Source organism: Octodon degus, unplaced genomic scaffold, assembly GCF_000260255.1.
Source record: "Octodon degus isolate 3935 unplaced genomic scaffold, OctDeg1.0 scaffold00083, whole genome shotgun sequence".
In the NCBI taxonomy this organism is placed as follows: domain Eukaryota; kingdom Metazoa; phylum Chordata; class Mammalia; order Rodentia; family Octodontidae; genus Octodon; species Octodon degus.
Window position 1 is genome coordinate 9690550 of NW_004524659.1, and position 25273 is coordinate 9715822.

Here is a 25273-nt window from a genome sequence, read left to right on the forward strand (position 1 = left end):
TATAGGTGTGTAAACTCAGCAAAATATTCTAAAAGAGTCCAGTAGCCCATAATAGCATTGGGTCTTCTGTTTAACTGGCAATGTCAGAAATTATTTTTTAGCTTAAGCAGGCTCAGCTATGACGCTGAATCTGCTTGTACATGAGGAACCAGAACCTCATTCCCTTGCTCCTCCTCCAGTTTCTTGATCTGCCCAAAGTTTTTCCAGGAAATGGTAAATTCAAAAAGAACAAAATGGCCCTTTGACATAAGAGAATGTCTCTAAAGCTTATCTCCTAGGCTCCAGATTACTCCTAAGGTATGTTGAATGTGAGTTCCCCAGAAAAGAACTCTGTCCTCTCCACTGCATTCCTCTGAGCTGAATGTCAAGCAGAGAAACTCTGATAGATTGTTATAATTTTGTCCTCAATCTCATCCTCATGCAATAGGATAATTTCCTATTCCAATGTTTTTGAGATAATTCTGTGAAAGCAATATACTGTAATGAAAAGTATACTACACAATCAAAAGATTTGGTTTCTCAATGAATTACTGGGAAAGTATATTATTAAGTTAGGGAAGTATATCATCAGTGTGCTTGCTGTAAAATGGGAGGTAAGATTACATTCATTTACTTAGTTATAAAAAATGTAGACTTCCTTTTGGGAAATTTTTAAGAGTGACCTTCATAAAGTATTAAGGGTTGATTTCAGCTATTAAAGTACATTGAAAAAATACAAATATTAACAGGGACTTGGTGGCCTCTCAGTGGTCCCCAGGGAGAAAATGGCAAGAGGATTTAGAAAATAAAGGCAAGAAATACTAGCTGAGCTCAGGTGGTGGTCTGTTTACCTGACTGGCAAAGGACCCAAAGAACAACAGTAGGGACATTTATTTATGCCTTTGCAAAGTTAGAATTAGGAGAAAGCAGGTTGCATAGTAACTAATATCTGAAATTGTCCAGACAGGATACCTTTCTCAAGACTGAGGTAGTTTGACTGTTCTAGGCACTATGGCCTTGTCCTGCCCTCACATGTATGACCAATTTTCAGCTTCACCCACTTCCAACATCTCTCCCTTTACTATTTTGTTGTATGAATGATAGGTGTTCAGTTGCAGTTGGAGAAGCTGTGTTTGGAGAACTCTTTAGAAGACCTTTTCATTCTTGATCAACTTAATTGTTTAGGCTAAAGATAACCAGTTCAAAGATTTTTGGTACCTGTATACAGCAATTTAATCCTATATAGTCCAATACCCCAACAGTAGTGAGTTACCAGTACAGCTGGCAATGATCAGAAGTTGTTAGTGATTTGAATCTTTTACAGCTAGCAAATTACTATACCATTGCTTTTTTACATTTTGTGGTTATAATTTTCTGCTGAATGATTAAGGCCAAATTAAAGTGAGACCTGTGTTAATAAAAGTATCTTCTTGCTATCTATCAAGGTCAGTTAAATCTCAGAATTTACCTTGGAACCAAGTACAGTAGTCCTTCAGTTATGGAGCTTATGTCCCAGGTATACCCGCGATAAGTGAAAATCAGCAAAGTAGCAGTGTTACATTTATTTTAGTATTTACATATACTTTATGGCTTTATAAACCCTTCCCACCTTCTTGTAAACCTTTTCCACACTTTTAAAAAATGCTTCTAATGTTCTTAACTATTTTCTAAACTCATAAACTTATGTAATTTTAACAATATACATATACTGTATGGTACTGTAAAATCCTATGATACAGCAAAAATCCATGATAAATAATTTAGATTAATATTTTTTGAAAACCCATGAAACAGTGAGTCTGCTAAAGTCAAATCACAAAATAGCAAAGGACTACTGTACAGAACCTCGGAGATTTTCTATCAGTGTCAGCCATCTGCATGAATCACAGACATAGCTTGGTCAAATCGTTTTCTGAGAAAGCTTGAGAGATTTTTTTTCCTCTCTAGATGACTCTCTTTAGGTTCACTATACGTCATTGAATCATTTTCTTCTGGGTTTCATAATCCCCTTGATCAGAAAATCAGGGATTCAACTTAGTTATAGGATGTCACAGCAGAGGTTCTCTTATGTCCTGAGTCCTCATTGACCTTGGAGGACTAGGGTCAAAATATTGGCTATCCTCCTAGCCCCTCTATCTCTCTAATTTTTGGTCTCCAAACCTCAGTTGTTAAACATCCAGAAGAATTTACTTATTATAATTTTTTTCTGAAAAACTTCATCTTTTCCAATGACTAATTTAATATAGGGTGTCTTCCAAAAGACTATGGAGATTATTGGGGGCTCCTTTTTAGTGAACAATGGTTGACCACCCCTCCATCCACCAATTGGAGTCCTGTCCATTAATCTCTCCCCACTCTAAGGAATTTTTATTTGATTATCTTAATTTTTGATGACCTGTGAGTACACCAGTTTTGATATCACTTAGACTGGTAACTTAGGAGAAAGTATGCTGTTAAGTCTATATCCCAATTTGTATTAGGAACAAATGACAAAAAAAAAAAACTCTTGAGCTCAAATAAAAGGAGGAACAGCTGTTCACAGAATGACACAAACACATTAACAAGCACACAGACCACACAAACAAACATCTTTACAAAATCAGAGTGTACCCAAATACATTCTTGACCAAATTGAACTATAGTAACTGTTACAGTTTTTATAAAGTTATAAATAGTCATATTTTGTTATTTGTCAGCAGAGAATTCTTATTAGAGAAATTTGGAAAGAATACAAGCTGCTATCTAAAATTAATATACGTTTTTATATTTTATCTCATCTTAACACTGGTGTCTCATCAGTTATTCTTCTCTCATTGTTGGGACTAATACCTGACACTCAAAATGATGGAAGGAAAGGTTTATTTAGTTCACAGTTACTGGAGGTTTCAGTCCATACTCAGCTGTCTCCAAGGTAGAGCAGAATATAGCAGAGAACACCCTTTCATAGCGGTGGCAAAGAGAAGAGCAAAATGGAGAAGCAGCAGTGACAATGGTTGCAGACAGCAAGTCTGTCTCCCTTAAGTTGCATTCAGGCTATATACCCCAGGCTGGGTATAGTACTCACACCCATAATCCCAGCAGCACTCATGCCCATAATCCCAATGGATCATGAGTTAATCATAAACTCTAGAAGTCTGCCCCATGATTGCATGAGGCTTTGGGGGAACAACTAGATACAAACCATAACATTCCTCCCCTAGACCCCCAAAGATTCATGCACATCCCTTTATGCAAAAGGCATTTTAGTCCATCTCTAAGAGTTGCCCCAAAGTCCCATCAGTTTCTTTTTTTTTTATACTTCAGATAACACAGAAGAGATGATTTATTGTACATGCTTTACACTCAGCTAACAGTGAGAACAGAAGTAGTCCAGAATGCCACAGGTCCAGGGCAAAAAACCAGGGAACTGCTTAGTTTGAACCAGGTGGATCACTCTTTGAGGTGGTCTTAGCAGTCAGATGGCAGTGAAGTTCTAATCCATTGAGACATTCTAGACAGCATGCAGTCCAAAACTTGCACCAGCGTTGTCAGCCTCCAGCATTCTTTATTTCTGCTCTTTTGGCCTCCATGGATGTAGAACTATTTTACTTGGACTTCTGTCTCATCTTTCTTCTTTTACACTTCAGTCTGCACATTTGCTTCTTTCTCCACTTGGCTGTCATGGTACAGAGGTTCCTAAGAAGATGGCTTTACAGTTGAGAGCCCAGAAGTTTCATCATTGCTAAAAATTCCAAGTCCCAAGTCTCCTCCAAGATCCAGGGCAAACTCTTAGCTGTGAGCCCCTGTACAAATGAAAAGTGAAACACTTCCAATATTCAAAGGCACAAGATAAACATTACCATTCCAAAAGGTACACAAAGCAGGATGCCAACCATTGGAACCAAAGCAAGTGCAAAATCCAGAAGGGCCTACTAAGTCCTGTAGTTCCTTGTGGAATATCCAAAGCAGTCTGTCGCAAGCCCCACGTGGCTCTGCCCTCGTGGCACTTTTGGTGGTAGCTCCCATGGCTTCTCTCTTAGGCCAGCTTTGCTCCCTCTTTGCAGTTTCCCTTAGATGATCCATGTTCCAGGCTTTTCCAAATTTCTGGGGTTTCCACTGAACAGGCTTCTCACAGCTTTACACACTGCCCTCACAGGGGCACACTGCCTGGCCCCCCAGGCCTTTTTCTAAAATCTAGGTGGAAGCCTTCTTAACCTCATAACTGCATTCTAAATGTGCCCAAAACCAATGCCATGTGGATAATGCCAAGATCTGCTGCTAGCTGGAGTAGTAGCCAGGCTTTCTTCAGTCTTGTATATCCCTATTGAATGCCTGGACTGCTGAGGACTCTGATCCTGATTCCAAGGAAGAAATTCACTGTGCCAGTGCCATTCTACAACCTGGTGTGGCCGCTAACTCCATTCTGGAACATGGGGCTCTGTGGCTTTCCCCTCAAGGCAAAGTTTCTCACCCTTGCAGTTCTGAGGCTGCAAAGTGTGGAGGTCTGTTGCCTTCAGTGATGCCCTCAGGTCATCCTTTCCATTCTCTTGTTCCTTCTTGACAAAGGAGATAATCTCAGTTCTATCTTTATATTCCACAGCTTTATTGGAGCTTCCTTTCTTGCCAAACTCACAACATTTTAAATCATCCTGTTGGGCTCTTTCCTCTTGATTCTCAACATAAATCTGGCTAAAAGCCCCCAACAATAGCCATGATACTGCCTCAATATTTGGCTGCTTTGAAATTTCTTTTGAAAGATTAATGAGGCCACCATACTTAATCTCAGTCTCAGGCAGTCTCTGGACATGAGCAAAATGCAGACAAACTGTCTGCCAAGCCAAAACAGATCATCTGGGGTGCAACAACCAATGCAGTCCTTCCCAGCAGAAACCTTCCCGGCTGGTCTTTACAGGCAAGATTTCTATCAGCCTTGTGGTTTGAGCTCTGACCAGAATCTCCCATACAGAACAGCTGAAGCTGTTCCAGTGCTTCTCTTACAGGTGACTTCTCCAAACCTTCCCTATCTCTTCCCATAAGCCATTCCGAAAATCTCGTGATACACATGGTTAGGTTTAGCCACAGCAACAACCCCACTTCTCTAGTACCGAATTCAGAACCAGCTGAATATGGACTGAAACCTCCAGTAACTGAGCTAAATAAACCTTTCATTCATTTTGAGTATCATGTATTTGTCCTAGCAATTAGAGAAGAGTAACTGAGACAACTGGTAACTTTCAGCTCACTGATCTCTATATGTTCTATCACTTTTTTAGATCTCAGATTTACATTTTGTCAGTTCCTTCAAAAGGCCTTTGATTAAATCTAGCCTCATCATTGTTAACTTCTCCAGATCCAGTATCTGTCATGATACAGCTTGACAATATGCTGTGGTACCAAAATAGGTTGCTTAGCACTCTGAAAGAACACAAATGTGTCCTTTACCCCAAATTAGCTTTTTGAGCTGGGGAGATGGCTCAGTAGAATAAGCACTTCCCTGGAAGTGCAAGGGCCTGAGTTCAATCACTGGTTCAGGAAAAAAAAAAATCGTGAATCCAAATTAGCTTTTTGTTGCTTTACCTGCTTTCTATTACTATACTTTCTTTCTTTCTTTTTTTTGCGGAACTGGGGATTGAACGCAGGTCCTTGTGCCTGCCAGGGAAGCGCTTATTCCACTGAGCCATCTCCCCGTACCCTCCATCTTTTTTATAATTTGAAAATTTAATGGTATATATTGACAATTGAAGTGGGAGGGGATGATTCCACTTTTTTTGTATTTGAAATTTGATCATAAGGTGAGAAACCTGTACCTTACATTTTGGAAGAGGAAGCAATACATAGCTTCCATTAATCTAATAGAACAGATGTATGAAAATAAGCAAATTAATCTCACTTATTAAAGGATAATGACAGTCAATAACACAAGAGAAATTAGCCCAAAATTTGATTCCAATATTACCAAGTATAGCCTGAAAATCATTTTAGGTTGATCTGAACAGTTTAGGGCACAATATGTCTTTGTTGGATAAGTTGATCCAAATATGAAGAAGTTATCATAGCTATTACCCTTTTGGAAGAAACTACTAGGATTGCCATTATTTATATGGGATGTCAAAAATCAAGCCACTGTTTGCCACTGTTTTAGATTTCATTCCAAACCTTGTATTTGTTTGTAAAATACCAAAGCTTTTTTATACCAATTTTAATTTAGGGCTGTGAGCCAAGCAATCAACCTTATTAGGAATCAAAATAATTTTAAGTAATCTTTTTAAGTATCCACATTATTGTAAATCTTAGGAAATAGGAATTTTTATCGTTTATTTTTTGGTTTTCTGTTGACACAGGGTCTCTCTATGCAGTTCAGGCTAGCCTTGAGCTCATTTTGTAGCCCAAGCTGGTCTCAAACTCACAACAATCCTCTTGCCTCAGCCTCCTGAGTGCTAGGACTATAGGCATATTATCACCACACCTGGTATTTTTTTTTTGTTTAAAGGCAAACTTTTTATTTTTAGGATGAAAACAGCCTTTTAAATTAATCACTTTTAAGGGGAAAATGTAAAACCTCTTTTTGTGTTAATGTGTATGGAGAGAGAAAACTGCTCTATTTTCTGATTTTCTGGGAGGCTCTATTCCTGGTGGAATGGCCCTCTGTATCCTTGCAGGTCAGCAACCCAGCACCTTTGTTGCTGCAGACCTGTGGCTCCCCTACCCAGAGGTCATCTGCACTTGCATTTGAAGAGCCCTTTAAAATGTTTCTCCTTTAATTTATATTTTTAATCCAATATATCCTTTTTTATTAGTTATGATTTTGAAATTATTGTCAAAGAATGACCAATTGAGCAATATGATAGTCTTCAGTGATTTAAACAGTGCTTTGAGTTTCCCTGCATAATCAGCATCGATGACATCAGGCAAAGCGTGGGGACCTCTTTGTATTGGTGTTCTGCCTCTGGTTACCACTTTTGCTCTATTACCCCAGGGCTGGGTGAACTGCTAGTATGGGGAATGAGCTATCTCACCCACATTCTCCCTCTCCAAGCAACATGGGGGCTACTGCCATGTAACTGCCACCACTGTGTGCAGCCACTCCATGTGCCTGCTGTTGCTCTGGCTTTGATCACTGGCTATTTCATTTTTCTATAATTTTCAACATACACACTATTTTGAGGTGGACAAATTTACAGTGACAGCAACACATTTAGGGAACCTTGGCTCCAGCACTCCATAGCTATAACCTCCTACTGAGCACCAGGTACACAGGCCTACAGTTGCTGGCATGCATCAACCACCACTGGACTGGCTGTGTGGATGTACAGGTGGCTGGGGAATCACAGCTGGGTTTTCATAGGAGCAGAGCATTGGGTCCTCCCTGAAACTGGCCTGAGCCACTCTTTCAGGTGGTGCTGTGCCTTTTGGAACTAGCTGCCTGCAATTTAAAAGAATTTTTTCTTTTTTATCTAATCGAGCAAGACTAGAGGGTTTAAATTCTATCTGTGGTACCTTTGCTATACCCTCTTTGCCCTGTTTGGGACTTGATTTTAAAACAGTACTCCATGCTAAGTCTTAAAAAAGTACAGTAAAGACAGGAATCAAGAAAACATTTTTATATGCATTTATATACATCTGTAAACATTTGTGGTTCTTGAAACTCTATCCCATTTTTAATTCAATATAACTTTCTCCTTTTTTGGCTTCATTCAAATCTGTTTTTCTTCTTAAGTTCCTTTATCTCTCTGGCCCTAGTGAACCTGCTTCTGGCTCTAGATAACTGTTTCTGGCCTTAATGAGCCTCCATCCCCAAGCTTTACCCCTGATGTTCCAGTACCAATGCATACCTGGGCTGAATACTGGCTCTAACCAGTTCGTATCCCTCCCTTATGTGAACACTCGGAAAGCCTTGCTGCCCCCTTACTTCTTATTGGTTGTCCTGCTTGTGTACCAAATGTAGGGATTCATGGGTGTCTCAGTGTCCCCCAGGGAGAAATGGCAGCAGGAATGAGGAAAGCACAGACAAGGAGGAGGAGGAGGCCTGTTTGCCTGATTGCCAAAGGAACCCAGAGCAACAGAAGGGTGTTTATTTATACCTTTATAAAATTAGTACCACATGACACAAAGTGGGCTAGTGACTAATAGCTGGCATTGACCAGGCAGGATGCTATTCTCAGGACTGAGGTAGCTTGACTGCTTTAGGCACTGAGGCCGGGTCCTGCTCTCTCACATTTGACCAATTTCCAGCTTCAGTGGCTCCCAACAGGTTGTAAATTTGAGCCCAGTCTGGGTGATTTACTAAATGAAACCAAAAGGAAAAAAGAAAAAAAAAAAGGTTGGGGAGGTAACTCAGTGTGAAGCCCTAGTTCAATCTCCTATACTACACAATAATCAATCAATCAATCAATCAATCATTGTCTTGAGTTTTTGGCATATTAAAGTGTCTCTGGATTATGACTATATATTTCTTAGGGAAATTTTTTAACTACATACCTACAAGTAGAAGTTTTAAAATGCTATTTATAATGGGTAGCATATAGGACAACAAAACTCAGAGTACCCAAAGGAGAACTTTTGTTATCTTGTATCAGATCCTCAAAGGAGCAAATTACATTCCTTAAATAAATGGTTCTACATAAAACAATTTTAAGTATGTATTAACTTCCAAAAAGCTTCATTAAATATTATTTCATATCACATCTACAAAAACTAATATTCAGGTGTTTTCTTTTTCTTTAGGGCAGGGTCTTGCTATGTAGTTTAGGCTGGCCTTGAACTCTTAAGTAGCCCAAGCTGGAACTCATAGCAATCCTCCTGTCTCAGCCTCCTGGGTGCTGAGTTTATAGGTGTACATCACCATATCTGGCAATATCCAGTTTTATGCAGGGGTTACCAGAGCTTTATTTTTATTTCCACCATGATATGAATTTTATGGTGTATTTGCCTCCTCACTCTTTATCTCAGGTCAAATTTGCTTCAGGATGAATTACTATTTTTGTGGTTATCAGGAATCAAACTCATGATCTCGTGCTTGCCAGGAAGGTGTTATGCCACTGAACAATATCCCCAGCCCAGGGTGAATTATTCTTATTCACTAAGGAAATTGTGATCAGACTTAACAAATGGTGATCAAATTTATTTATATGACAGTTTTTCTCTATTATATTATTGAGTAAGTTATGGGTCATAATTAAAAGCCTACTATTCACAGAGAGCACATTGGCCAAGCAATGGCTGTGACTCATCCACATGGCTGCACTGATAAAGGTTCTACAATCTGAGGTACAGGATCTCAGGACAAATCCTGAGGGCATTTCACTGACCTTATCAGACCAAAAAGCTACAACTCTTGTTGCACAGGTCCTGCTTTACCTTGGTCTTAACCATCCAGTAGAAAAGTATGAAGACGAAATATAAGAAATAAAGCCATGCTGTTAAGTTGAGCTGTGGGGGACTCAGGTCAATAATTTCTGACATTGCCAGTTAAACAGAAGACCCAATGCTATTATGGGCTACTGGACTCTTTTAGAATATTTTGCTGAGTTTACACACCTATAATATTCAATAACGGAACTTAGAAAAAATGGGGCATACAGATGAATGCCCATTTTGTATCTGTGTATTCAAAGAGGTTGGGATAGATACATAGTTGCATTCTCTTAATGAATAGAATGATTTGTTCTAATGATGTTTGAAATAGGATCACAAGTCCGCATCTTGTACAGCAATTAACCACTAAGAAGAATATATGCAGTGTATTATTTGTTGAAACTGTACATCCGATTTGATTTGAAACTGTCTCATTGCTATCTGTTTATCAATAAAACTTTGAAAAAAATAATAATTAAAAGCCTACTTAGGCAAGTGCAGGGACAGGGGTTTGATCCTCTGCAACACATGCCGTGTTTACTATGCCCCTGGGTGTGCTGAGTCAGGGCATGGTGGTGCATACTGTAATCCTGGCACTGGAGAGCCTGAAAACAGGAGGATCACTATGAGTCTGAGCTGTGTAGTGAGACCCTGTACCAAATATTTTTTAAGAAACAATTATGATGGATAATGCTAACCAAGCATTTATCATGTATTAAGCATAACTACAGAATGCATATAACAATGCTCTGAAATACTCTAACCATGTCCACATAATTATGTGTCTGTCATAATAAGCATCTAAAAGCACTTGGAAGATTAAGTTGCTTAACACCGAAGAGGAAATGAAGTCGGAAAAGGTCATAGGGAAACACAGCTTGACCTATAATGTACAAATCTTTTACAAACAGAAGACATCCACACATTCTCTGTGAAATAAATGACAATAATGCAAACACAAAGAGGGCATCAAGGTAACTTTATAGTGGCAAAATTTCAACATTTGACAAAATAGCATTTTGATAAATACAGGTAAATATTTAATTGAGAAAATAAAATAGTGACAACATAGTTACAGGCAAAGAATAATAAAGGCTGGCCATTGTATAGCATAATCACATTTTGTGTAGAAAACAATGAAATAATTTTAAAGGGTTTGTTTCAAGATTGACAGTGTTTATGATAAATATCATTACAGATAATTACATCTTTTTTGTTCATATCTACATTTTCATGATGGAAAGTTTTTGAAAAATCAGGAGTATAATTTATATAAAAAGAAAATTAAAATTCTCCAAAGTAAAAAGATACAGATCCATCAGATACTAAAAGATATTTAAAAGTAACAGTTACCTAACATAAACAAAGTAAGACACAAACACATGCACATAAGTTTTTATTTAAAAAAAAAACCCACTGACTTGATATCCAAGATTTCTATAAATATAAATATAACATCAAATAGTCAATAAAAACATGAAAATAGTCTTTGAATAAATGGTGTTAGGAAAAAATTGAGAAAAATATAAACTTAGGACTTTCAATAAATAAAATCATTTTGAGATGGATTTCAATTCTGTATAATACATATTGGGAAGCTGACACAGGAATACTGTGAGTTCAAGGCCAGCCTGGGAAGCATAAGAAGTTCAATGCCAGGACTACATAATGAAACCTTGTCTCAAAAAATACAAATAAAGACATTTGAAAAACTGAAAGTCATAAATTGAGCCCCAAAACAATGCATTTTTCAGTGTTTAAAATCAAATAAAAATATAATAAACTTTTTTTCATTTTTAACATTTTGAACTTTTGAAAGTTATAAAGAAATAAATGTAAATATCTTCCAATATATATTTTACTCAGGGTATTTTTTCCATACATCAATTCTCTTAGGCTAATTATACTATGTAGCATAATTCTTGTGTGCCTCAACTATATTTGTGAAGATTTTCACTACTATTAATTTTCTTGTGTCATGTGTTGAAAATCTTTTATCACTCCATTTTATTTCATAGAACTTCTAGTTCACTGAAATTCTCACTTTTGTAACTTTTATGTTTCTGAAAATCAATCCCTCCCCAAAGGTTACCATACTCCTTACATTCATAAGGTTTCTGACCAGTGTGATATCTCTCATGTTGATGTTGAATAATATTCAAATCACTAAGAAAAGCCTTCCCATATTCCTTATATTCATAAGTTTTCTCACCAGTGTATTCTCTGGTGCCTATTAAGACCAGAAACACTATTAAAGGACTTTCTACATTTTTTACATTCATAGGGTTTTTCACCAGAATGAACCAGCTGGTGTTGAATAAGTTTTGAGCCACTACCAAAGGCCTTCCCACATTCTCTGCATTCGTATGGCTTCTCACCAGTATGAATTCGCTGATGTTGAGTAAGATCTGAACCACTACTAAATGCCTTGCCACATTCCTTACACTCATAGGGTTTCTCCCCAGTGTGCATTCTTTGATGCTGAATAAGTTTTGAACCACTTCTAAAGGCTTTCTCACATTCCTTACACTCATAAGGTTTCTCACCAGTGTGAATTCTCTGATGTTGAGTGAGATCTGAACCACTATTAAAAGCTTTCCCACATTCCTTACATATATAAGGTTTCTCACCAGTGTGAATTCTTTGATGTCTAGTAAGGGCTGATCCAAAACTAAAGGCCTTTCCACATTCGAAACATATATATGGTTTCTCACCTGTATGAATTCTCTGATGCCGATTAAGGGCCGAACCACTGCTAAATGCCATTCCACATGCTTTACACTCATAAGGTTTCTCACCAGTATGAATCCTCTGATGTTGAGTAAGGTTTGAACCACTGCCAAAGGCTTTCCCACAATATTTACATATATAAGGTTTCTCACCTGTGTGAATTCTGTGATGCCGACTAAGAGCTGATTCAAAACTAAAAGACTTCCCACATTCCTTACACTCATATGGCTTTTCACCACTATGAATGATCTGATGTCGAATAAGACCTGATCCAAAGCTAAAGGTTTTCCCACATTCCTTACATTCATATGGTTTCTCACCAGTGTGAATTCTCTGGTGGTGAGTAAGGTTTGAGCCACTACCAAAGGCCTTTCCACATTCCTTACATTCATAAGGCTTTTCACCAGTGTGAATTCTCTGATGATATGCAAGGTTTGCACCACTACCAAAGGCCTTACCACATTCTTTACACTCATAAGGTTTCTCACCAGTATGAATTTGCTGATGTCGTATAAGGACTGATACAAAACCAAAATCCTTTCCACATTCCTTACATTCAAGGAGTTTCTCATCAGTGTGAACCTTCTTATGCTGGGTACTAAATGTGGGCGTGTCTTCAGAAGTGAATATCATATGACTGAAATGTCCTTCCTGAGATCTCTGTTTTCTCTCAAACTGGCTTTTCCATTCCCAATCACCTCTGAAACTTGAACACTCAGTGTTGTGTTTTGTAAGTCTTTCCATTATCTTCCATCAGGATGATTCTATTCCATAAATATCCTTTTTCAGAAATAATTTCTTGGTCTCAACCTTGATTCACAGTCTGAAAGAAAATATTAAAAAAATTCACATTTTTGTGTTCTGAGAGGAATAAAACTGTTGTAATAGATATGAAAGACTTAACTGAAATTAATTTTTTAAAAAAGTAAGTAACAAGTAGTTCTCAAATATGGTTGGGCATTTTGAAAACCAGATCAAGAAAATAAAATGAATGGGAAAAGGTCACACTGGAAGGCACTAAGGAAAACATTAAATCAATGGTTCTTAAATAGTAACTTAGAAAAAAAATGCCCTTCAGTTTGGGAGCGTGATAAATTAAAAAACATACTAACCCAATTCTAGCTTTTTGTTTACATGATTAATCTAGTGTCATACGCACTAATAAATAAAACTAATTATCATAATCATTATTCAGCAATCAGAAATAGATTGTCCAGTAACATTATTTGCTCACACACTGAAGGACATGGACGAGGAAGATACTACAGATGTAGCAGATGGAAGATTAATGTGCTGAATGAGAAGGAAATGAACAATGGAGGTAGAAGAGTCCTCTGTGGTTAGGATGAGGTTTTTTTCTGCCAACCAATAAAAATAACTTTAGCCTGGGAAATCTATGGGATTATTCTTTGGAATACAAAAGAGAAATAGTGACGAATAACTGAGAATTCAGTTTTTTTGTTTTTGTTTTTTTAAAAAAAGGACAAACAGAAGTTAATTTAATACTACTGCAAAATTACGAGGAAAACAGATGAATATTCTGAACCACAGCTCTGATTATTTTTAATAACTCTGAAATGACACATAGTTACAGATATACTTGTATAAAGTAACTGCACAGCATTAACTATCATTTTCAAAATCTTAAAAAACATAGAGACCAGGAAAGGTATTTAAAGACATTTATTAATACTCTACTACACACTTTAGTAGGGAAAAATATTCCAACACATTTCTTCCTATGACACACAAATAGAAAGCTAAGATCAGGATTTAAATATGTCTTGCAATTGTTCTTTCAATCTCAACTGCTCATGGATAATCAAAGCCAAAATAATCATTTACTTGGACACCAAAACCTTTCAATCATTCAGACAGGGTGATACTTAGCCTGACACTGTTGTACCCAAGACATTTCAGTGACTTTCCACTGTCCTCAGGGGAATACCTGTCCTCTTCAAATTGATTTTAGAAATTCTCAATAATCATGTCCTGCCTATTTCTGATTATCTCTTCCTTCCCAACACTAAGTATAGCTGCACTGTCCTTTGTTCTTCAAATTTATGAAAATGTGCAAATCCATCCTACTCTGATTTGACCTACTGAAATGTTTTCCAACATCTCTTACCCATTTTCCTTATTCTAGGGCTTGCATGCTCTGGCTCTCATTTAGGTCTTTGTTAAAGGACATGTCCTATTAAAGCATTTCCAGAACACTGTCTTAATTATAAATACACTGTCATTATTTCTGAGTGCTTTTCTACCTTTCTTTGTGTACTGTTTTGATAATGTGTAATTTTACCTGTCATCTATAGCTGAAATTTTCTGATTTATATGAATGATGAACTAATTAATGTCCAGCTACTTCAATAGACTTAAGATTCAAGAAGGCAAAAATAATGTCTATTATTATAATCAGTTTGAACCATGACCCAGGCATGATGGTACAAGCCTATCATCCCAGCACTTGAGAAATTAAAGCAAAAGGTTCACTGCAAGTTCAACCTCAACAATGGCTACAAACTGAGTTCAAGACCAGCCCACAATACAAAGCAAGAACCTGACTCAAAAATAAATAATACTACCACATACTAAAATTGACTGAATAACTAAATTTTATTCAGTAATGAATAAATGATTTTGAAAGTTTATTATCCTTAAAATTAAACTTTTATTTTTTTCCCTTGGCCTAGGGTTCAAACCACTGGTGTTTCACTAATGAGCATCCTCCTCTCCTTCCCTCCCCCAACCCCTTTTCTTTTGCTTTCCTTTCCCTTTCTTTTCTTGTTTCTTTAATGGGAGTGGAACTCAGAACCTTGCAACAAGCTACATTGCCAGCCCTTTTAAATGCTGAAATTGTGTCACAATTCTGAGATCATATGCATGTGCTACCATGCCTGGCTAAGTTTTTATTTTGGGACAGGATCTTTCTAAATTGCTTAGGCATATCTCAAAACTGCAATCCCCTGCCTCAATCTCCCCTACTGCTGGAATTACAGGTGTGTACCATCACACCTGCCTATAAATAAATTTCTAAAAACAGAAATCTCTAGAAAGAGGATATACTTGCTCTTAAAAAAGGACAAGTAGACCACATATAATTATCCCTTTCTAACATTTCACTAAAAAGAATGAAAAGGAATTTTTAGAAAGGAATAAACCCACAAAGAGAATTAAGGAGTAAATGACATTAAAAAATCAGAAGCTAGAAACATAAAGATGTATAGTGACTACCTTACCAAACCAAAGAAAACCTAAATCAGTGGTAAGAAAAATGCAGAAACAAGTTATGCCTCAAAAGCTCAGAACGACTCATAAAGTGGGAACACTAATTACCTACAAAATTCTACAGATTACTACATACATGGTTACATAAACTTCTTAATGTCTATAACAAAATACAAACAGATCACCCACTTGTACATATATGTGCACTCAAATGTCCAATGTGGTATTATTTAAAGCAAGCATGACACAAAACTTATGGAAACCTAAGTATATATTAAGGGATGAATGGATGAATAAATTGTCATAGTTGGGTATGGTGGCTCATGCCTGTAGTCCCAGCACTCTGAGAAGCTGAGATAGAAGGACTGCAAGTTCAAGTCCAATCTAGGTAACTTAATGATGCCAAAAACAAAACGAGAAAAATTTCTAAGAACACTTCAAAAAGAATGAGAACATTGAAAACAGAAAAAAAAATAGCTCAGAAGTCTTACATGTAATGAGAAAGAATGTTTCCAGCCAATCATCCTAGCAAGGTTTTACCACTAAGCTACATCACATCACTAGTGCAGGAGTCTTTAAAAATGTAATTTCGGAAGTAATTTAAAGCCATGCATGGATTACATGCTTTACACATATCATCAATCTAGGAGGCTGAAGCAGGAGGATTACAAATTCAAGCTGAGCTCAGCCCTTGCAATTTAGCAATCAAGATCCTGTCTCAAAATAAATTAAAAAAATAGAAACAGCTAGAGATGTAGTTCAGTGTGAATATTCTACATATGCATTCATACATCTATATGTAAGCTTTACAACTTATGATCCAGTTACGTCTTTCTGAGTCACACTACACTTAATATACTTCACCTGTGGTACAACACAGCAACAAAGAAAACTATAGGTATAGAATATCTATTGTTTTATCCTTGTGGTCACTTGGCTGACCAGGAACTGCAGTTTCCTGACCCTGCCCAGAATCACAAGAGAACGTTTTATGGCACATTGTTAGCCTGGGAATAGATCAAACTGCCTTTATACTGGAAAGACTTGGCACTCACTACTATTACATAAGTGAATGAACTTGGCATCACCAATAGCAAAACAATATTATATGTCTTCTGACGTAATGGAGTAAGTCATTTATGTGGTACATTTGCTAAAAATACTTACTGAATCTCAGCCTCTTATCCATGAGAAAGCCATTAAATGAACTGAAATTATTGTATGGAACAACTATCCCAGATTCTCCAACAAAGTCAAGGTCAGATAACACAAAAAACTAGGGATTCTTCTAGATTTAAAAACACTAATATATGCTTTTACTTTGTCTCTTACTTTTTAAAATGTTTTGTTTTCCCTTTGTGATGACGGGGATAGAAATTCAGGTCCATGCATATGATCAGCAAGGACTCCTACCTCTAAGCTACATCCCCAGCCTCAAACATATTCTTAATAATTAGCATATATGTTTTAACACACTCATTATGGGACCATAATTCATGTGTCTTGCTACCAGGTGGCCTAAACCTACCAATGGTACATGCACCACTGTCCCACTGGGTAGCTTTTTATTCATTTTCTTAGTAAAAAAGACCAATAAAAGTGATTAGAAACGTTTGTATGACCAGTAGTTCAAGCCAATGTGGAACGTATTAAAACTATTAAGGATAAGATGTCAAGATATTCTCAATTCAATTTGAAATGATTAAGGGAACATGCTTCTGTCTGTGTGTTTAGATATAAAAATCAATGGCCACAACTTTGATAATTTCTCAATTTAGGTCAAAGGTGCCAGAGACTGAAGTTTGTGTTCATCATAAAACTGAAAGCTAATCATTAATGTGGTAGAATTAGGATGTGAGGCCACTGGAAACTAATCAAGACATGAGCTGAGATTCCTCAGGGATGGGATCAGAGCCCCTGTTAAAGAAGTCCCTTTTATAATGTGATGACACAAGGAGAAAGTAAAACCTATGGATTTGAAAACAGGTGAAACTAAATACTGAATCTGCTAGCATCTTGAGCATGAACTTTATAGCCTCTAGAAGTGGGAGAAACTAATTTCTGCTGTTTATAAGCTATCCAGTTTATGACATTTTATTAAAATGGCCAAAATAAACCAAGACAAGATTACTCCAAAGTACCTGGAATATTCTTTTAATTTTTCTGCATGTTTTGAAAATTTTCAAAGAAAACAAAATATGTATTGTTTTAAAAGTAACATTCAAGCATACTTTCCAGAACTCAAGAAGAGAATCACCGCACGCCTGTACTCTCAGAGCTGGGGAGGCTGAAAACAGGAGGATCACTACGAGTCCAATCTGTGTAGTGAGACCTTGTAGACCCTGTACTAAATACATAAAAAGAGAGAGAATCACTACATTTAGTGAGTCTATCTGATACCTAGCATATGGAATAAAAATTATTCACATTAAAATATATTTTCTTGCCAGGTTTAGTGGTGCACACCTATAATCTCAGCTCTTTGAGAAGCTGAGGCAGAAGGATAACAAATTTGAGCCCACCCTGGACAACTTAGTGAGATTTTCTTCCAAAATTAAAAAAAAAAAAGAAGGACTTGAGATGTAGCTCAGTGTGAAGCTTCAAGTTCAATCCAGAGTACTGAAAAAAAGAAAAAGAAAAAGAAAAAAGAATTATTTTCCTTAGGTTCTAGAACAGTGTGGTCAGAGAAAAGCCCCTAAAAAGTTTTTAGAAGGCAAAAATGGGGAATAAACATAAAACCAGGGATGAAAACAGGTTTGGAGTTCAAAACAAAACTGTAAGGCAGAACTCAGATATTCAAACTTCTAAGGGAAAAATTTTCAGTGTATAACTATATATCCTACCACAGAACCCATGTAGATGCCATTTTAAAACCATTTTAAAAGTCCTTTTCAGATACTCTAGAACACACAAATGATATCCCTCTATCCTTCCTATATGTAATCTCTATCAAGAAGGGGGAATAAAGGCTAAGGATGTAGCTCAGTGATTAAGCACCTGCCTAGTATGCAGGAGGCCATGAATTGGATCCCTAGCAACACACACACGCGCGCGCGCGCGCAAGCATGCACATATTCTCATTCTATTCCCCCACCCTGTAAACCAAGCACTAAGTAATCAGAAAGACATAGAGTCCAAAAAATAAAGAGCAATAATGAAAAAGTGTGCAGAATTTTTATGGCAAATTTTAGAACATTTGGGCATGCAGTTGCCAGAAAAAACAAAGATTATAGGAGGGCTATCTCCAAACACAGGACACTGACAGACCACACGTTTTTTAAAAAAGATATTCTAGCATACTTTGAATGTAATTTACTGATTTAAAGTTTACCAAAGGTCACTTTCCCTTTTTTAAAAAAGGTAATGTTAATTACATAAAAAGCAAAGTTGAACAGTGATGTAACCATGGCTCAATTATGAATGCAATTGGTTGGAAGGAAGTTAGTCACAGAAGATGCTTATAAAATTACTGCCAAAAACTAATATCCAAAATATAAAGATATTTATCAGATGATCTCAGATCAAAAGATGTCATTAAATAGAGAGGAAGACATCTGTTGCACGGTAAGTGCCACACGCTTCTCCCAGGTTCCTCATTCAGAGTATCCATAATTCTTAGAATCTCCCAATGATAGATATGTCTTTGCTGTTAGATTATACCTTACTTTATGCTGAGATGAGTCAGAGTGGAATCTGAGATAGCTTCAGAATTAGGGTAGTAGTTATCAGAATGACTACCTGCCAGTCTAATCTCTGAGGATTATGGTGGATATCGGCTTTGATGTGGCCAATTATTAACCAATTATACCTATAAAAACAATCTACAATAAAAATTCTAGATCCTGAAGCTCAGGGGACATAATGACACAGTAAGAAGATGACATGCTCTAAAGCCATAGGCAAAGTATATAAAAGCCATGTTTGGATCCTCTCCAGACCTTGCCTGTGTCTTTTCATTTAGCTGCTCTTAATTGGTATCCTCATCTGTTAAAATGAAACAAATTTTAACTACTGTGCTGTCTGGAGTTCTATAAATCATTTTCATAAGTTACTAAGTAGTTGGCAGTCACTTGGCCAGAAGTACAGACAGATTTATTGGGGACTATGTGGACACGTAAAACCATGTGGTCTTAGACTAACTGGATAGTGCTAGTGCTACAATTGAATTACAGTTGGTACTGAAACAGAGTAACATTCCATGTTCACGGATTGAAAAAACTTAATATGTACTGTTGATATGGCAATTCTCCCCAAGTGATCTATTGATTGAAAGCAATCTCTTTATCAAATTTTCACTACTTGATGCAAAACTGATAATGCTCAGTCCTCAAATTCATGTAGAACAGCAGACCTCTACCTTACCCATATAAGCAGTTAGTTTAAAATAGATAACCTAAAATAGAATACTGAATTATAAACTTTCAAGAAAATATAAGGATTTGTAAATCTTTATGACCTGGTATTTGGCACAGATTCTTAGATTTAAAACCAAATGTACAAGCAATGGAAAAAAATGAATGTAAATTCAGTGAAGTTAAATGTTTTGTACTTTAAATGGGGTCAGAATATTTTTTATGCATATAGAAACCTTTTAAAATGAGACGGCATGGGGCTGGAGAGATGGCTTAGTGGTCTAAAGCACCTACTTGGAACAAGCTAAGCTAAGCAAAGCATAGGGACCCCGGTTTGATCCCCCAGTACCACATGCCAGCCAGCTGTGCCCCCTGGTGGGCTGAGCTGGCCACACACACACACACACACACACACACTAAATGTTTAAAAAAAATTTAAAAAATAAAATGAGAGGGCTGATGGTTGTACAATATTTTCAATACACTAAATTACATTTTATTTATTCATTTATTGACTTATGTATCTGAAGTACTGGATAACGTGCTGACATGTTCTTGCCTCTTTGCTGAAGCATCTTTGGTATATTTCTGTGTATCTAAATTTCTTTTCTTAAAAGGATACCAGTCAGACTGGATTAGGTTTTACCCCAATGATCTCATTCTACCTTACTCATCTGCTTAAAGGGCTCATTTTAAAATGTGGTCACATTCTAAAGTAGTGGGGTTTAGGCACTCAAAATATGAAACTTGGGAGATACAAATCACCCTATAATACTTACCAAAGCAAGAACTTTCACAGTAGAGTAATACTGCTCTGTACCTTTTGTATAATCTTAACTTTGAGAAACATGTTAATGTTTTACATATTCACACAATCTTCAGTAATAGAGAAAAAAGTAAAATAGAATACAAATTTAAAAGTTTTTACCAAAGAATACAAACAAGAACAAAAGAACCTAAATATAATATAAATGACATAACTACCCTACAAAAAAATCTAATTAAATATGAACACAGTACTTTTATTATATACCGTCAGTGTAAAGATGTAGAGAACTATAAACACACAACACTACTTACTTAATATATTTGGTTTTAGGATAGTATGGTTTAGCTAAGAAGTTTTGTTTGCTTTTGCAGTTGTAGGGAGTGAACCAGAGCCTTCACACTGAGCCACTTCCTTTTTTTTTTTTTTTTTTTTTGAGACAAGGGCTCCCTAAATTATTAAATTGCCCAGGCTAGACTTCAACTTGTGATCTCTCTCTCTCTCTCCCTCTCTCTCTCTCTCTCTCTCTCTCTCTCTCTCTCTCTCTATATATATATATATATCAGAAACATTACATATAATGTTTTTGTATATTTTAGAATTAAACACGGTGATAAAGACAATGAGGATAAGGCATGTTTTTAATAATTGGGACAAGGAGATACAATGTAAAGCAGATTTAGACTGAAATGAATGTTTAGATCTATGACCTAGATCTTCATTTCTAAATATTCTTTACTGCATGAGAACAGAGATCTTTAAAGATACAGCTCGTTCTAGGTTGGTGCTAAAACAGCAGTATTTAGAAATATGCAAAAAACATGTACTCCTAGTAGAAAGTAAGAAAATGATCAAGGAATCATGGAAACAAGTGAAAGAACACATGATCCTTAGTTGGCTATCAGGGATGAAATAGGGGATTAAGGTGAGCATCAAAAGAAAACATAGTGGGGCTGGAGAGATGGCTCAGTAGAATAAGCGCTTGCCTGGCAAGTGCAAGTACCTGAGTTCAATCCCCAGTTCCGCAAAAACAACAACAACAACAACAAAAAACCCAAAAAACATAGCAGAATATAAACTTCTGAGTAAAAAATTTATGAATTTATGTTGACATAAATGAGTAGGTAGGGGAGAAGGCTCTTCTTTATCTCATAATGCCATCTTATTAATACATTCCAAAATAAGAGATTTAACAAAATCCTTTCCATTTTGAAAACATCATAGTAATAACATCTATGTATTTTGTGCAGGGCTTCACTACACAGTTCAGACTCATTGTGATGCTCTTATTTTCAAGCCTCCCTGTTCTGGGATTACAGGCATGAGCTACCATCCCCGGATTCGGTCACTGGCTCACTGTGCTTAGGGGCAGGGCCAGCATGGCATGTGGTGTCAGGGATCAAACCCAGGTCCCTGCACTTGCTTAAGCAGGCCCTTAGTCTGCTGAGCTATCTCACGAGCCCTCATTGTAATAATATGTAGACAACAGTCATCAATGGATGTTAAAAATCAGCAGGTGATTCTTTTTTTTTTCAAAGTTTTATTGATAAACAGATAGCAATGAGACAGTTTCAAATCTAATCGGAAGTACAGTTTCAACAAATAATACACTGCATATATTCTTCTCAGTGGTTAATTGCTGTACAAGAAGTGGACTTGTGATCCTAGCAGGTGATTCTTCAGTGAAAAGTTATTTACATAATTTCACAGTTTCCCAACAAATTATCTACTAGTTACAAATGTACAACTACCAATTTATAGTAGGGCAATGTGGTAGACACCACCTTGATCAATTATAAAAGTTAACATCTCCAAAAACAGGATACATCAACATCATAAATCCAATTTGATCTACTCAGCACACAATCACTTTTGTGGACTCCTGCCACAAAATTCATAACCTAAATGTAAACATGAGGAAACATATGACAAACACAAATGAAGAAATATTCTACTAAATACCTTGTTTATCCTCCTCAAAAATGTCAATATCATCAAAGGCAAGGAAAAAGACAGCAACTCTTCCAAGTTAAAGATTAGAAAGACATAATAAGTAAATTTAATGTGTTTCCTAGACTGGGTCCTGGAAAGTGAGTAGGGTAGGGGAGGTCAAACTACTTTAGAGGGCATTACTGGTAGGAATATTTTAAAATATAAATTATGGGAGTGAGAAAGTTCAGCAGTCTAAGTTCCTCCCTACAAGTAAAAGGACCTGAGTTTGATCCAGGCCTGCCAAACGAGCCACCAAACTGGGCATGGTGGCACGCGCCTATGATCCCAGTGCTGGAGAGGCTGAGACAGGAGCTGCATAGCCAGACCCTGTACCAAATAAATAAGTAAATAAATAAATAAAATGTTAAAAAATAAATTAGATAACAGTATCATATAAATGCTAATGTTTCCTATTTAAGTAAATTTACTGTGAACATTTAAGAGATAATGTACCAAAGTATTAAAGACTAAAATGTCTGTTATCAAATGATTCAGAGAAGACATGTTTTGTGGACTGGCCAGATAGCTCAGCAGATTAAAACACCTACATAGGCAGACGCAGGGACTGGGGTTCGATCCACGGTGTGCCAGGCCAGCCCTGCCCTCAGGATGTGCTAAAACGGTGATTGAGACTGGGCATGATGGCTTTAGACTGTAATCCCAGTGCTTGGGAGGCTGAAAACAAGAGGATCACTAGGAGTCCAAGACCTTATAATAAATAACATTAAAAAAACAAGCATGTTTTGTATGTATTTGTGTGGATATAGAGAAAGATTTAAAAAAAAAAGCAAGTGTATGCAAACAGGCCCAAATGTAACAACTAGTGAATATGAGTATCAGATATATAGGAATACTGAACACTACACTTATCAGAGCTAGAGGGGTTTTTTTGTTTGGTTGGTTTTTTTTTTTTTTTTTTTTTTGGTGCGTGTCTGAAGTACCAGGGATTGAACTTGGGACCTTGCACTTGCCCACCAGGTATTTATGCCACTGAGTTATATCCCTTGCCCTTACCTAGCAGTTTTGTAACTCTTAAATTTAATTTAAATTTAAAAGTTTCCACAAGAATTGAAAATGAAACAATCCTCCCAAAATCGTTCCTGGAGGCAAGTATTATATTGATACCAAAACCAGGGAAAGGCACAACTAAAAAAGAGAACTAAAGGCCAATCTCCCTCATGAACATAGATGCAAAAATCCTCAATAAAATCCTAGCAAACAGAATCTAGGAAATCATCAAGAAGATCATACACCATGACCAGGTAGGATTCATCCCACAGATGCAAGGATGGTTCAATATACGAAAATCTATAAATATAATACACTATATCAATAGAGCCAAAACCAAAAACCACATGATCATCTCCATTGATGCAGAAAAGGCTTTTGACAAAGTCCAACACTCATTCATGTTCAAAGTCCTACAGAAAATTGGAATGGATGGCCTCTACTTCAATCTCATAAAAACCATCTATGACAACCCAATAGCTAACATAATTTTAAATGGGGAATAACTGAAATCCTTTACTCTCAGATCTGGCAGAAGACAAGGATGTCCTCTATCACCACTCCTATTCAATATAGTTCTGGAATCATTAGCTAGAGCCATTAGACAAGAGAGAGAAATAAAATAAATAAGAATAGGTAAAGAAGAAGTTAAACTATCATTATTTGCAGATGACCTGATACTGTATTTGGAAGACCCAAAAACTTCACCAAAAAGCTACTAGAATTAATACACAAATTCAATAACAGCAGGTTACAAAGTCAATACCCAAAAGTCAATAGCATTCCTCTACACAGACAACAAACATAGTGAGAGGGAAATTAGAGAAACAATACCTTTTACAATAGCACCCTGGAAAATGAAACACGAATTAATCTAATTAAAGAAGTCAAAGATCTATGTCATGAAAATTACAGTACTCTGAAAAAAACGGATCGTAGAGGATTTCAGAAAATGGAAAGATATTTCCTGTTCCTGGATAGGAAAAACCAATATTGTGAAGATGGCCATACTCCCAAAATTGTTGCACAGATTTACTGCAATCCCTATCAAAACACCACTGACATACCTCACAGACATAGAGAAATCATTCCTAAAATTTACTTGGAACCAGAAAAGACCTAGAATAGCAAAAGGCAATCCTGCAACAAAGACAAGGCAGGAGGCATTACAATTCTTGACTTGAAATTATACTACAAAGCTACTGTGATAAAATCAGCATGGTACTGGCAAGAAAACAGACCTGAGTATCAATGGAATAGATTAGAAGGTGCAGAAGCCTCTACAAGCACACTTAGCCACCTTATCTTTGACAAAGGGGCAAACATGCTTACTGGAAGAAAGATAGCCTCTTTTAACAAATGGTGCTGGAAAAACTGGCTCTCTACATGCTGAAAACTAAAACTTGACCCAGGTCTATCACCATACACTAAGATAAAGTCAAAATGGATTAAAGATCTAAACTTTAAAACAGAAACACTAAATCTCCTAGAAGAGAAAGTAGGAGGTACTCTTGAAAACATAGGGGTAGGCAAAGAGTTCATGAACAAAAATCAAATCACACGGGTAATACTTGAAAGAATTAACTACTGTGACCACCTCTTATTAAGAAGTTTTTGCAGGTCAAAAGAAATTACCAACAAAATTAAAAGACAACCTACAAATTTGGAAAAAAAATCTTAACTAATAAGCACTCAGACAAAGGTCTGCTCTCTAGAATTTATAAAGAACTAAAAAACATTAGGGCCCCAAAATTTAAAGACCCAATCCAGAAACAGGCATCTGAGATGAACACACACTTCTCAGAGGACAAAATTAGAGAAATGAATAAATACATGAAAAAATGCTCCACATCACTAGCCATCCGTGAAATGCAAATTAAAACAA

General features: G+C 36.6%; 1 protein-coding gene across 1 annotated transcript in view; it reads right to left on the reverse strand.

Annotated features, from left to right (window-relative positions):
* Znf607 (zinc finger protein 607) overlaps window positions 1-25273 on the reverse strand; it is an 81693-nt gene that overhangs the window by 47517 nt on the left and 8903 nt on the right. The window contains 4 exon segments of the mRNA XM_023721606.1: window positions 4359-4396; window positions 9650-9659; window positions 11410-11445; window positions 11525-12865. Of these exon segments, the coding sequence (XP_023577374.1) occupies window positions 4359-4396; window positions 9650-9659; window positions 11410-11445; window positions 11525-12786 (1346 nt within the window). The 5' untranslated portion in view covers window positions 12787-12865.